General features: G+C 33.7%; 1 protein-coding gene across 1 annotated transcript; it reads right to left on the bottom strand.

Moving 5' to 3' along the window:
• Positions 1-949: 949 nt before the first annotated feature.
• LOC133203152 (multiple epidermal growth factor-like domains protein 11) lies at positions 950-11,363 on the bottom strand. Its single transcript, XM_061338996.1, has 4 exons — positions 11,276-11,363; positions 3,643-3,780; positions 2,322-2,428; positions 950-1,099 (listed from the first exon to the last, which is right to left on the bottom strand). The coding sequence occupies exons 1-4, from the start codon at positions 11,361-11,363 to the stop codon at positions 950-952; spliced, it is 483 nt and encodes a 160-aa protein (XP_061194980.1).
• Positions 11,364-12,737: the final 1,374 nt, after the last annotated feature.

Below are 12,737 nucleotides of genomic sequence, written 5' to 3' on the forward strand. Positions count from 1 at the left end.
GGATATATTTACCCTGAGTGCAGAGTATTTCTTTGTATCCTTTTGTACATCCATTCAAGCAACTTCCATTAATGTGATGACATTTTATTTGTTTTCGACAGTTCCCACAAGGCTGACTACAGTTGATTCCATACGTATTGTTCGAACAAACTAATTGAACAGAAAACAAAGAGTTTTATTTGCATAATTCATTTCTAATGGTTTTAGTGTGCTTGTGTTTTTGTTTGTCTCTCTTTCTCCTTATTGTTATTGTTCTTTTAATTTAACTATATGTCATTTACGAATAACACCAAACTACATAACAATAATGCAAAAAGTAAAGAGTTTTTTGTTTGGTTTTCTGTGTTTTTAATTTTTATTTTTTGTTAAGTAAATAATAATAATCTTTTCTTGTCTGTAATTGTATACATATATCTTTTTAAAGAGTGCAATTATTTTCAAGAACATATCCTGAGTTACAGTCATTACATACTGTTCTTATATAAGAGTTAGCGATATGCTCGTTAACACTAAAAGAAGGAAGACTGATGATATACAAATGTACACAGAAAAGACTTTAACATGAACAGTAAACTTGGTTCCATCAAATATAATTTTTAAAGAGTTGTGAATCCTATTGATTTTCATGTAAACAGAATACAGGTTTTATTTGATTTCGTATAGAGTTTTCCCCCATAATTCAAAATGTCTAGTTTTATTCCTTGTTAATTAAATACCTTACTTTTAAATATTTTTGTTCTTGTTTGAATAAGCTGTCTCTCATGAATATTTTATATACTTTAAGCACTTATCTATTTGTTTCTCATAATACATGTAACCATACGAACATTACAAAAGATATAAGATGTGATTCAACATTCAATGGCAGAAAAAGGGCAAATGATATGACCATCATCAAATTAAATTGAAACATTTGAAAAACACAATTATCTTTGTAAATAGTTAAAATTCAATAAACCATTTTTGCATTGAGGTCCCTCCCAGCCAGGCTGGCATCCGCCCTCACATTCTCCTGTTGTCCTCTTACAGATTCCTGGTAAACCGCAATTGACGTTACAATTCTCATTACAGTTTTTTCCGAAAGTTCCATTCGAACATGCTGTAATAAGATTTAAAATACATTTTAATCCATGCACTTTCTTGGGCACTTGCATGCAAGTGCGTGTGCGTGCGAAGAGTGAAATGACTGGTACAACTGAGCTTTAACCTTCATATTTTTGGATGATGTGCTTTGAACCTTATCATATAAACATATATACGTAGTGAAGACAAGATGAGCTGGTTGAATTAGAAAGGAAGCACGCGCATGTACGTGTGACTCGCTCTGATTGGCTGACACAAAAAAATTTCAGTAACCTTCTAGGTTTTTTTTGCTTTAAATGGCTGTCAATTTCTTAGCATTCAAACAAGCAAAAAAACAAACAAAACAAAACAAAACAAAACAAATAAATTTATAAAGATGATTGAGATTTCTTGCATAGATATTTATTTTGAGTCTCTCTACAAGGAGAACATGTGAAATATCTAGAAATCATGGGCATGTGCGTGCTCTGAAGTCCGGTTATCTAATACTCAAAGGTTGATACGGGCGTTGTCTTTCGATTAAATACTTCTGAAAAATTGGAACACCTTCTTTCCCTGCAAACCGACAGGACAGAATAAAAAAAGAGATGAAATTAAAGATGATACAATGTTATGTTTCTTGTAACCTATAAATGACTTTAAATATAGAATCTTCATTAGAATTTGTTTACAGAAAATGTTTCTTATTGAAAAAATGTTCACTGGAATAAAATACACATGTTAATTGAATGTTAAAAAAATTAATTAAACGAAAGGAAGAAATGACACAAATCTAATTTATTTTAAAGAAAATACTTCATATATGCATGTAAATCAAACAAATTAGAATAATCTGGCTATTTATCAAAATAGGAAAAAAATATGCATTCGTTTGTGTTGTCTTGTGATTATGATAATTTCCACATGAATTTTGAGTTAGTCACCTAATTACATAATGTGATTCAAATTCTTTATTCATGTAAATTCTTTATACATGTTAAATGTTAACTTTCATTTTTTTTATTTTTTATCTTTTACATTTAAAAATGTCCAAGTTTTAGGAAAACAAATAATTCTGCATAGCTTTAACAGGACCATGTAAAATGCATTGGATTAATGACTTTTTTACATAGCCGCTTAGAGTCATAGAACATCAACAGAATATCAGAAACTTGTTCCCCTGTATTGTTATATTTTCCCTCCCTAATACGTTTATTTTACATACGTGTTTGGCATAAATTATCTCCATAAACACCCACGTCACATCCCTTTTCACACGTTCCGTTGACATGGTTACATGTTTCTTCATCACTACAATTTCCACATTTCTTCTCACAGGACTCTCCATAGAAATGTCTGTTACAGGCTGTTACAAAAACAGAAATGAATGTAGTTAATTGTATAAGTTACCTTAAAGTCCTGTCAGCATCTGGTACAGTGTAAGTGTAATAAACATTTCATCGTCATTCGTGATCTCAAATTGTTGATGCATATTGATACATGCCCCCAACCTCATTTTTTTCACTTTAATATTTACTGTTTAACAAATTCTTAATAACACTATAGGAATAAAAATTTAAAGAAAAAAATACGAAATGTTAAAAAAAGATTTTCTTCTACTCTTTTAATCATTCTTTTTCTCATGCACTAATTTTCTGTTTCATTAAAAGTGATATATCGTTTAAATTACCATCGTTTGACTTATTTCTTTCACAATTTTTTTCTTCAAGATGACATCTATTTTTGAGCAAGCTATCATTACTTCATTCAATTTATTCATTCATAATTGAACTACAGGAAACAGTATTCTAAGACAAGCAATTCAAACTTAAAGCTTTTTTGCAGATATTGGAATATGTTGAACTATATCGATTTTGTATATTTAATAAGTTTCAAAAGGCTCATAGATTATTATTTGCGTCTTGTAAAGAAAAAAAAAAAACAAGGATAGAGATATTAGTGATATGGAAATTGTATCGTATTATTTATGCTTTTAAAAGATCAGAAAACTCAACTGTTGTTACTCACCCTTAGAAGTTTTATATTTAGAAATAGAGGAACTAAATAGAATCAAATTAACATGAGTAGGAAGCCATGAATAAAAATAAACTGAGAAAGCTTTAAACACTGCTCACTAAAGAGTTCTAATTCCAATGTAGTTTTGTGCAATTAGAGTAATCTGCAGTTTGATATAAAATTGAATTAATGGAAATACACGAAATAAAAGACATCACTTTAAGTAAACTGAAGTATTCTTAACGTTGCATTAGACAATGATAAAGTACATGTAATTGATTAGATTTTTTGCATGTATTTTCCCATTGTAGGTACAGAACAGTAAATTCTTACATTAATACTTCAGTGTCTTTAAACATTTTCCTGGAGAAATATAATTATCTGGATTTTTTATTTTGAAAATAAACTACATAAACTGACACCACGATATATAATTATTTTCTCAAAGTCCTAAAAATATCTGTTCTTAGTGTTTAGATTTCCCTTAACAAAGTTGAATGCAAAGTTGCCGTATTAGCTCCAGTAGTATTATTCTTCATATGAGATGTGTCTTAGCTGACTTACACTCATTACACTGATGTCCCTGGTATCCAGGTTTACATCCCTGACAAGCACCTGTTTCTATGTGACAGTAAGGATGGAGACAGTTTTCAGGACACGGAACCGAACATGAAGATCCGTAGAAACCTGTTTCTTTGCAACCTAAAATGTACAAAGGCACGGAACTTTAATACATTTCACATGACGTATTAAAAACAGCTTGTTTTCTTGAGAGGAAGATGCAATTATTCCAAATTAATTATTACACAAAGTACAGTGTGTTAAGAAATACAACAAAGCAGAATTTGGAACTTTTTTGTTCGAATGGCCCTTCACTAAGACTGGTGGTAATAGCTGAACTGGTAATTAAATCGAATAAAATAAGTATGGGGATTAAACATAATTTAATCCCCCTTTGTTCCGAACTACTCTTATGACTACATAACGATTCTAAATAAGATATTTTAAATACACATTTGAATGTAAAATTAGAGAAAATAAAAAAAATCACTGATTAAAACTCACTGTTCATCAAAATATAATATAACAAACGGACGGACAGATGAACGCCGGACAAAGGATGACCAGAAAAGCTCACTTGAGTTTTCAGCTCAGGTGAATTAACAAATAGAAGAAACAGAAATGTCAGCTATAACACATAATAAATGATACATGATATAAAAAAAATAAACATATTTACGTTTTAGGGCGAGAATGCCTTTTTTTTAAATAGTCGGAGGGACAAAGAGCATTTAATTCTTTTAATATGTCAGCCATGTTTAATTATACAGAGGACTTTATGTAAATGGTGACTGAAATGTTTCTTTATATGAAAAAAGAAGGAATGTAATTACACTGTTATACAATAGTACATGTCCTTGATAATTAGATTTCAATCAACAAAGTCAACAAAGTTTGGGTTCGGATATTTAACGAGCCAGTAGCATATGTAGCGTAACCTCCTCAGTTGAAGAATTCACAAGAAAATAAATCCAGAATACTAAGACGCTATGAAGTTTGTTAAAATACAAAAATGATGTGGGATTGTTGATCAAACAATGAAAAAAGCGATAAATTCAAACACCCATGAAACTATTTGTTGCCCTAATTATTTAAAGAAAACTACTGATGAAGCTTTGGGTGAATAACCTCGGTGAATAAATTGTGGTGAATCGACGCCATCAACAATTCCTTATCACCAATACTTTTGCTACTGTAAAGCTATGCTGAAGCAACGCCACCAACAGCTTTCTATAATTCAAAGGTCTTAAACACCTGTAGCTCGGTGTGAAAACATCACCAGTAGTAATGAGCTAATTCCTATTTAATAAAGGTTTAAGTTTCAAGAATTCTATAAGCACACCATAAATAATCTAGTTTCACCCAAATTTACCAAAGAAACTAATCCAATTATTAACCATAAAATCACCAGTTTAAATTAACAAATTAACCAATTATGAAAATATACCAATTCTCGGTTAGCTCTTAATTGTGCCTCTGACATCTTCGGGATCTTAGAAGAACTGCAAAGTCTAATGGTCTCTGTAATGGTTTTAAATGCTGATGCTTTAATCATATGACTTAGCTCACCAGGAGGTCCCATCTTCCCATTTAGCCTGCTTACTAAGACTCCGGCTGACCAATACACAGATCTTATCAATGTAACTTTTGTCAAAAGCTAGGAATATACTCTATCTAAGAAGTTATATTGTTTTACTTACTTAATGCCTACCAAAAATTAATTATATACTATAAAAACATTATCTAAGAATTATACAACTGTATAACAGTGTAGTGTATTTTACGTACAGAAACCTGAAAGTTCGTTTTTCAATAGCATTCTTATTGTTAACGTTTTTCTTTTTCGGCGGCATTGAACAGCAATTCGGGTTCGGAACGCCTAGTATGGGGGCACATGAGGCTGCACTGTAAACATGTTGTAATCCAAGAAATCCCCCACTCCTCCCGACACACATACCATCTCTCATCATCGAAACTTATAACTTCTTCTCAAGTTGTGCACTACTATCATAACTGTAATGCAATAGTGTAAATCATATATATATATATATATATATATATATATATATATATATATATATATATATATATATATATATATATATATATATATATATTATACTTTCATGTTAAATACTAAAATCTGATTGGTTTAGACGCATTTAACAATCCATAATGTTACCCTCAGCGTTAGCAACAGACTTGACAACGGGTAACATTACGAAAATATCACATGCGTTCAAATCATGCGCGTACGGTTCACCGTAGAATTCTCAAAACGTCGGTTGTGCGTTTGAAAGAAGCCGAATAAACGACGTCAATAAAAGCTTGCGTCCGATGTAGCTTACTTGAAAACAACAAACGACAGACGAAACATCCTTGCGAGTGCAAACTTTAGATGATAAAGGACTTTTTGAGTAGCAAACAAACAATAAAGAGGTTGGTAAATCTTTTCCGAAGCTTTCTTATTGAGAAAAATAGAAGCGGGGAGTTTGAAAGCTTTCTAAGCGTGAACTTAACGACGATCTCCGAATTTTTTTATGACATCCGAAATCAATAAGACATTCAGTATAATAAAATAAATAGTACACGTTTTTGAGGGTAACAGTTGAAATTGACACCCCTCGGAAAACCATTGTCAACCTCCGCTGACGGTACCAATTTTGATGCACCAGACGCGCATTTCCACAATTAATGTCTCTTCAGTAATGCTCAAGCCGAAATATTTAAATAAAAAAGATTTGGAAGAGCTGAAGAAAGGTGCCAAAGACTGGAGCCAAAATAGTGTGGTCTGTTCGTTATTTTTTTTTTATTATTAGAAAGTCGGTCATATTACACAGGACGACTGATATTTACACAGCTTTTCATTCACGGGTGCGTCTGCTCTAGAGTCGCGGAGTAAGGAGTTGCGGGTTCGAATCCCACTGTGGGACGTGGAGACCGGTCCTTCGGATGAGACCGTATAAACCGAGGTCCCGTGTCGCAGTAGGTGCTGGCACGAAAAAGATCCCTCACTGCTCAATGGCCGTAAGTGCCGAGTATAGGACAAAATTTGCAGCTCTCCACCGGCAAGTGGTGGCGTCTCCATATGCGTGAAATATTCTCGAGAGGGACGTTAAACAACATACAAACAAACAAACAAACATTCACGGGTGAAATATACATGGGGTAAAAATCGGCCAGACGTCAACGAGTGTTTCAAAAAACCAATAACAGTTTTTTCTTTTATTTTTATATATATTTTTTTATGAATTTTAAATTTTTCATTTTATTCTATTTTTATTTTTTACCGTAAATAGGTATGGTTCATATCACATGGGTTGCAACAACAACCTTAAGTTGTTGATGTTATCAGTTTCTTAACCAATGAGAATTAAGTTCGCTATTTGAGAGATATTAATTATGTATCGTCTAGAATTCTGCGCTTACTGAACGTTCAAGCAGAGAAGAAAATTGTACTATTGTCCAAAAGGCAAATAAAATTCGGAAACAAGTACTTCACACTTCATATTAAGTACTCTCCTCTGATAATTCAATTTAATTCGATTTTAATTTAATCAGAATTCTATGAGATCTTCAATATTCTCAGATTCTAGCAACGAGAAGGAACTGACAGTACTGCAGTGTACGTCACTTTCTATTGAAAATATAATTTGCAGTTTCATTTATATCCAGTCTGTTATGCTATCGAGATTATATATAGAAAAGAAAATGATATAATTTGTAGTAACGCATATGTCTATAGTAAAATTAATAATTAAAGATTACTATAGCAAGAACTATTGCAGAATACAAAGATATATATAAATACCGAAGAACGTTCCATTGTTAAAATGATACCCAGCTTTTAGGACATGTGTGTTCTATATCATATAATGCAATCGGTTACACTCGCGCACAGTTAAGGCATAAATTGCAATATGAAATCAGCACTTGTTTGCTTTTTATAAAATATCTGTAAGCTAAACATAACGCTGATAAGATGCTGTCTATTCCCATTTCAATATTTTAAATGTGCTTATATAATAGAATGGTATTTTTACTATGATACGATCTTGCGCACTTAACGTTGAAAAATAATGATGTCCCTCTGGTAAATTTCTATCAGAGGAATGCCGCATTCATTTTTTTTTAAGTATTAATGATAGTTTTAAATGAAGGAAAAATACGCCATCTATATGGAAAAGCTAATTATTTTTTGAATTTAGGCACCATTCGATGGTTCTAAGCTCTAGCTTTTTTACACGTTTTCTGTCATGCCTTAAGGACTGTAGATGATTTGTTAAAACATAAAGAACTAAACTTGTGCAGAATGTTAAGATCTTTCATATGATATCACAGAGAAAAGGCCACCCTTCAAATTAATGTCCAAGAGGGTTAGAAAGTCCTTAGTCTATAAATCTTTAACTATCAAAATTTGTACAGTAATAGTATTTTCTCTTAAAAATTTGCAATTATGAATAGTAGCATTTATTTTTTCATTTGTTAGGTAATAAGGGGCTAAAAGGAGCCAGAATGCTTAATTTTGAAACTTCATTTCTCTAAAAGAACAAATAATTAATAAAGCATTATTGAACAAGAAGATGTATACAAAATTGTTCCTTACAATATGAAAACTTTTTTTTTCTCAATAAGACCCAGTTAAGGAATTGACGTGCTGACCCCTATGTGACGGTACATATTGTCGTTTTGTACATATTGTCGTCGGCGACAATATGTACCTACCCTCACTGCACATAGTGTCGTCCATCGGTATATTATCGCCGGCGACAATACGTACCGAGACGAGCCTTATTTTCCTCCTTCATAATGGACGACAAAATGTACAGTCATATTGTCGTTGACAACAATACGTACAGCCAAGGTCGGCATATATTGTCGTCGATATATTGTTTTGACGGATATTTACTTGAGAAAGGAAAGAGAGATTGACAAACATACACACACGCATCGTTTGAGTGTAAAATAATTGAGTTTACAAGACCGATATCCCATTTAGCTAGCCCGGTCAAAATTGGTCAAAAAAACGTTTAATACTATTATAAGAGTATATAATTCCAGGAGCTGGCTGACATCCTGGATCCCATATTTAGACCTTCAACTTTTGAAAAGAGAGGTGTCTGGGAGGGACCGTATGACTTTCAAAAGGAATAAAATTTACAAGACCGATAACCCATTTATCTAGCCCGGACAAAATTAGGAAAACGGGTATAACACTGTTATAAGATTGATTGATTGATTGTATGTATGTTGTTTTACGTCCCATTCGAGAATTTTTCACTCATGTAGAGACGTCACCATATACCGGTGAAGGGCTCCAAAATTTTACCTATACTCGGCACTCAGGGCCATTGAGCAGTGAGGGATCTTTATCCGTGCCAATGTCTGCCGTAGTACGGATCCTCGGTTTTTTAAGGTCTCATCTGAAGGATCCGAAAGTTTCACTTCAAAGTGCCGAGCGCATGGGGAAGGAACAGTTGCCAACTATTTTTTATCGACTTAGGTCAGTTGCAGCCGAAATTCGAACCCACGACCTCCTGATCACGGAGCGAGCGCTCTACCGACTGAGCTAGCGTGAACAGTAACACTGTTATAAGAGTACATAGTTAGAATTAATATATCACTGAGGCAAAATTGTTTCTAGTATAAATGTGCAATTATAGGTTATGATATTCTAATTATATCTTACGTAATCTCCGGTAATTTATTATCTTTACTTTTTGGTTTTGTGTTTTAGATGTTTGTCACTTCCTGTCTAGGTGCTAGATAAAATGTGTGTTGAGCACATGTGTTGTTACTCTTTAATTCGGGAACTACAAGAACATTACATTGGCAACGAGGACGGAGACTTCAAAAGTCCACCTGAGGATCGCCCAAAATGCGATTCCAGGTCGGCATTACGAAGGCAAGTGAAATAACATTTACTATCGATTTGCAATTTCGCTCCACGTGTGATCCACATGAGAAAATGGCGGCACTTCCCCGGTTTCCTCCATTTGTACTTCATGCAGAAGGAAGCACGGCGACGCGATGGAGAAAATGGAAAGAACGTTTTGAAAATTTAATTGTTGCCATGAACGGTACAGATAAGGAGCGTCAGAAGGCTTTATTTTTGCATGTGCAGGTGAGGAGGTGCATGATGTTTTCACAACATTGACCCACGCAGAAGGTAAGGAAGATGTTTACAAACAAGCTGTAGACGCTTTAAACACGTGCTTCATACCAAAAAGAAACATGGAATATGATTGGTCATATTAATATGCACAAATTCCGGCACGCAAAACAAGAAACAGATGAATCATTTGACACATTTCACACCCGCCTAAGGAAGCTGACTGAAAGGTGTGAATTTACAAACGTCGAAAATGAAATCAAGAGTCAAATTATTCAATCATGCAGTTCCTCAAGGCTTCGTCGAAGAGCACTTCGTGAAAGTGAAATTGAATTGAAACAATTGCTATTGCTTGCAAGATCATTCTAAATAAGTGTTGCACAGGCTTCAGGAGTCGATAATGAAAGTGCAGCGCTCGTTTATGCAGTGACGAAGCCCCCAGATAACTCGCGTAACAAGCAAGCACACAAAGGAGGATCCAGAAATGGGAGAGGTCGAAGTACACAGAGAGGAACATGTAGAAACAGAGGAAACTCAGAAAGACAAAAACATGAAAAAAAAAACACTCCATCATTGTGGAGAACCATACCCGCATACTGGATACTCGCATACCGTCCTGCTAGAGGCCACAATTGTAGATCATGTGGCAAACTGAATCACTTTTCTAGGGTGTGCAAATCTAAGGTCGTGAAACAATTTCAAACAGCAACAGCTGAAATGTCAAGCTAAGGGGACGAATATTCATTTCATATCCACGAAACCCAAGGGTAACAGTAAGCAACCGAAAACCAGAAAAAGAATGTTCGGCACAGACATTGAAATGCTAGTTGATACAGGAACAACAGTGAACATTATTGATGAAACTTGTTTTGCCGAACTTGAGGAACGTCCCAATATTGATCATACTGGTACAAGAGTCTACGCATATGGATAAAAAAAACCAATAGACTTAGTTGGTAGTTTCAGAACTGACATTTTATTTATTACTCACCAAACAAAGACAACTACAGAAATATGTGTTGTGAAGGGAAATTATGGATCAATTCTCAGCTACCAGACTGCAGTGGACTTGGACATCTTACCAGTTATTCGTTTAGTCACACCTCCCAAAACAACAGATCATTGATGAATTCTCGGACAGATTTGAAGGTATTGGGAAGATAAAAGACCTCCAGTTACAGATACATGTTGATGATACAAAAGCACCGGTCGGACAGCCGCATAGGAAGATATCACTTCACGTGAGGAAAAAGGTGGAAGCCGAGTTAGAGAGACTAGAAAAACTTATAAATATAAATAATTTAAAATTAAAATTATTCTAGAGAAAATTGAGGGACCCACTCCCTGCGTTTCCCCTATAGTGGTAGCCCTTAAACCAAAAAAAAAAAAAAAAAAAAAAAAAAAAAAAAAAAAAATAAGAGGAACTTAGGATTTGTGTTGACATGAGGCAGATGAACACTACAATCAATAGAGAAAGGCATATAACACCCACTATAGATGACATCATACTTGACCTAAATGTACCTCGTGTATTCTCAAAGTTGGACATCAACTCATGATATCCCCAGGTGGAACTAGCACCCGAGTCAGGAAACATAACAATATTACGCATGTCGGTGTAAGGAGGTAAAAAAAAAGCTTGATATTCGCAATCAGCTGTGCTGCAGAAAAATTTCAAACTACGAGGGTTGTTCGAAAAGTTCGTGGACTGATGTGATAAAATTAATTCTATGTAGTCTATGCTTGTAAAATTTTTAATAAACATAAAACAACAAAAGTTAAAGAAATTTTGTAAATTTTAGCTTGATACCTTGAATATTTACCAAATTATCCTAAAATAAAAAAAAACAAACATTATATGATCACCCGGCGCTGTCGCCATTTAGTCTCATGACGCCATTGTTTTTCATCGTCCGCATTCTCTACCTCATACACTTATCTTGATGAGTTTCCTTCGAGTTAAGAAAAGATTTAAACCCGTCTTGTTTATATGATTTTACAATATCATAAACAGCTGATTTCAATGTATATAATATTGCAAATAGAATGTTAATAGATCTGAACGATCCTCACTTGATTATAACAGCATATTTCCTTGTCGGACTTCAACATCTATCACACATGATCAACGTCACTTTTCGACGTGACAAACTTTGAACACCCTTACTTCAAATCGACATTAACTTTTACATCTCTTGTCTCTTTAATCTTTTTCGGCGTTTAGAAACAAGTACTCTGAATGCATTTTATTTTTCAGTAGCCCATATAAATATTACCTAGGTCTATACCAGTTTTCCCAGAGGGTGAAACTTTATAAAATGTTGGAAAAAGAAACCCACCCCCTTTCTGACGTCATTACAACCCCATTATTGTTTGAACATTTCATTTAACGTAGGTCGCGGGTTTGCAGGCCATTAAAAAGTGTCCGAAAACATACCATGAAAATTAGTTATATGAATCCTCTACCTTCGTTTTATATTCTCTGAAAATATCTGTATCGTTTTTGTGTAATTAAATCCCAAACATGCCATTGTTGTCGTTACATTTTCGACGTTATTCTATTGAATTATATAAGAAAAACGTCTTTTTCGGCTCGTTTTGAGGCAAGATTTTGTTTCAGAAAATATCAATAACTTTCAAATGGTGCTGACGAAATTGTTTTCCCTTTGGTATTTTTACAAAGAATTGATTTGAAATAAATCAATGTGAAAAAATTAATATGTCTTCGGGTTAGTTTTCGGGTACTTTAAATGTGGATAATTGCTTTTATATCGCAAAATGTAACATTTTTAAGAACGACGTCATAAAATATCGCGACGTCATGCTTGACGTCGTGAATATCTATCCGGTATTCAGTGCAGAAAAATAAGATGAAATATTTTTTATAAAAAAGAAATTCACGTCTATCTGCTTTCAAGTGACCCGTGAATCGTATCATAATAATTCAATATCAATGAAATGATTATTAGACATGCATGTCTCTTCA

Source organism: Saccostrea echinata, unplaced genomic scaffold (assembly GCF_033153115.1).
Source record: "Saccostrea echinata isolate AGI-Se365-2 ecotype Australia unplaced genomic scaffold, CSIRO_AGI_Sech_v1 ptg000048l, whole genome shotgun sequence".
NCBI lineage: Eukaryota > Metazoa > Mollusca > Bivalvia > Ostreida > Ostreidae > Saccostrea > Saccostrea echinata.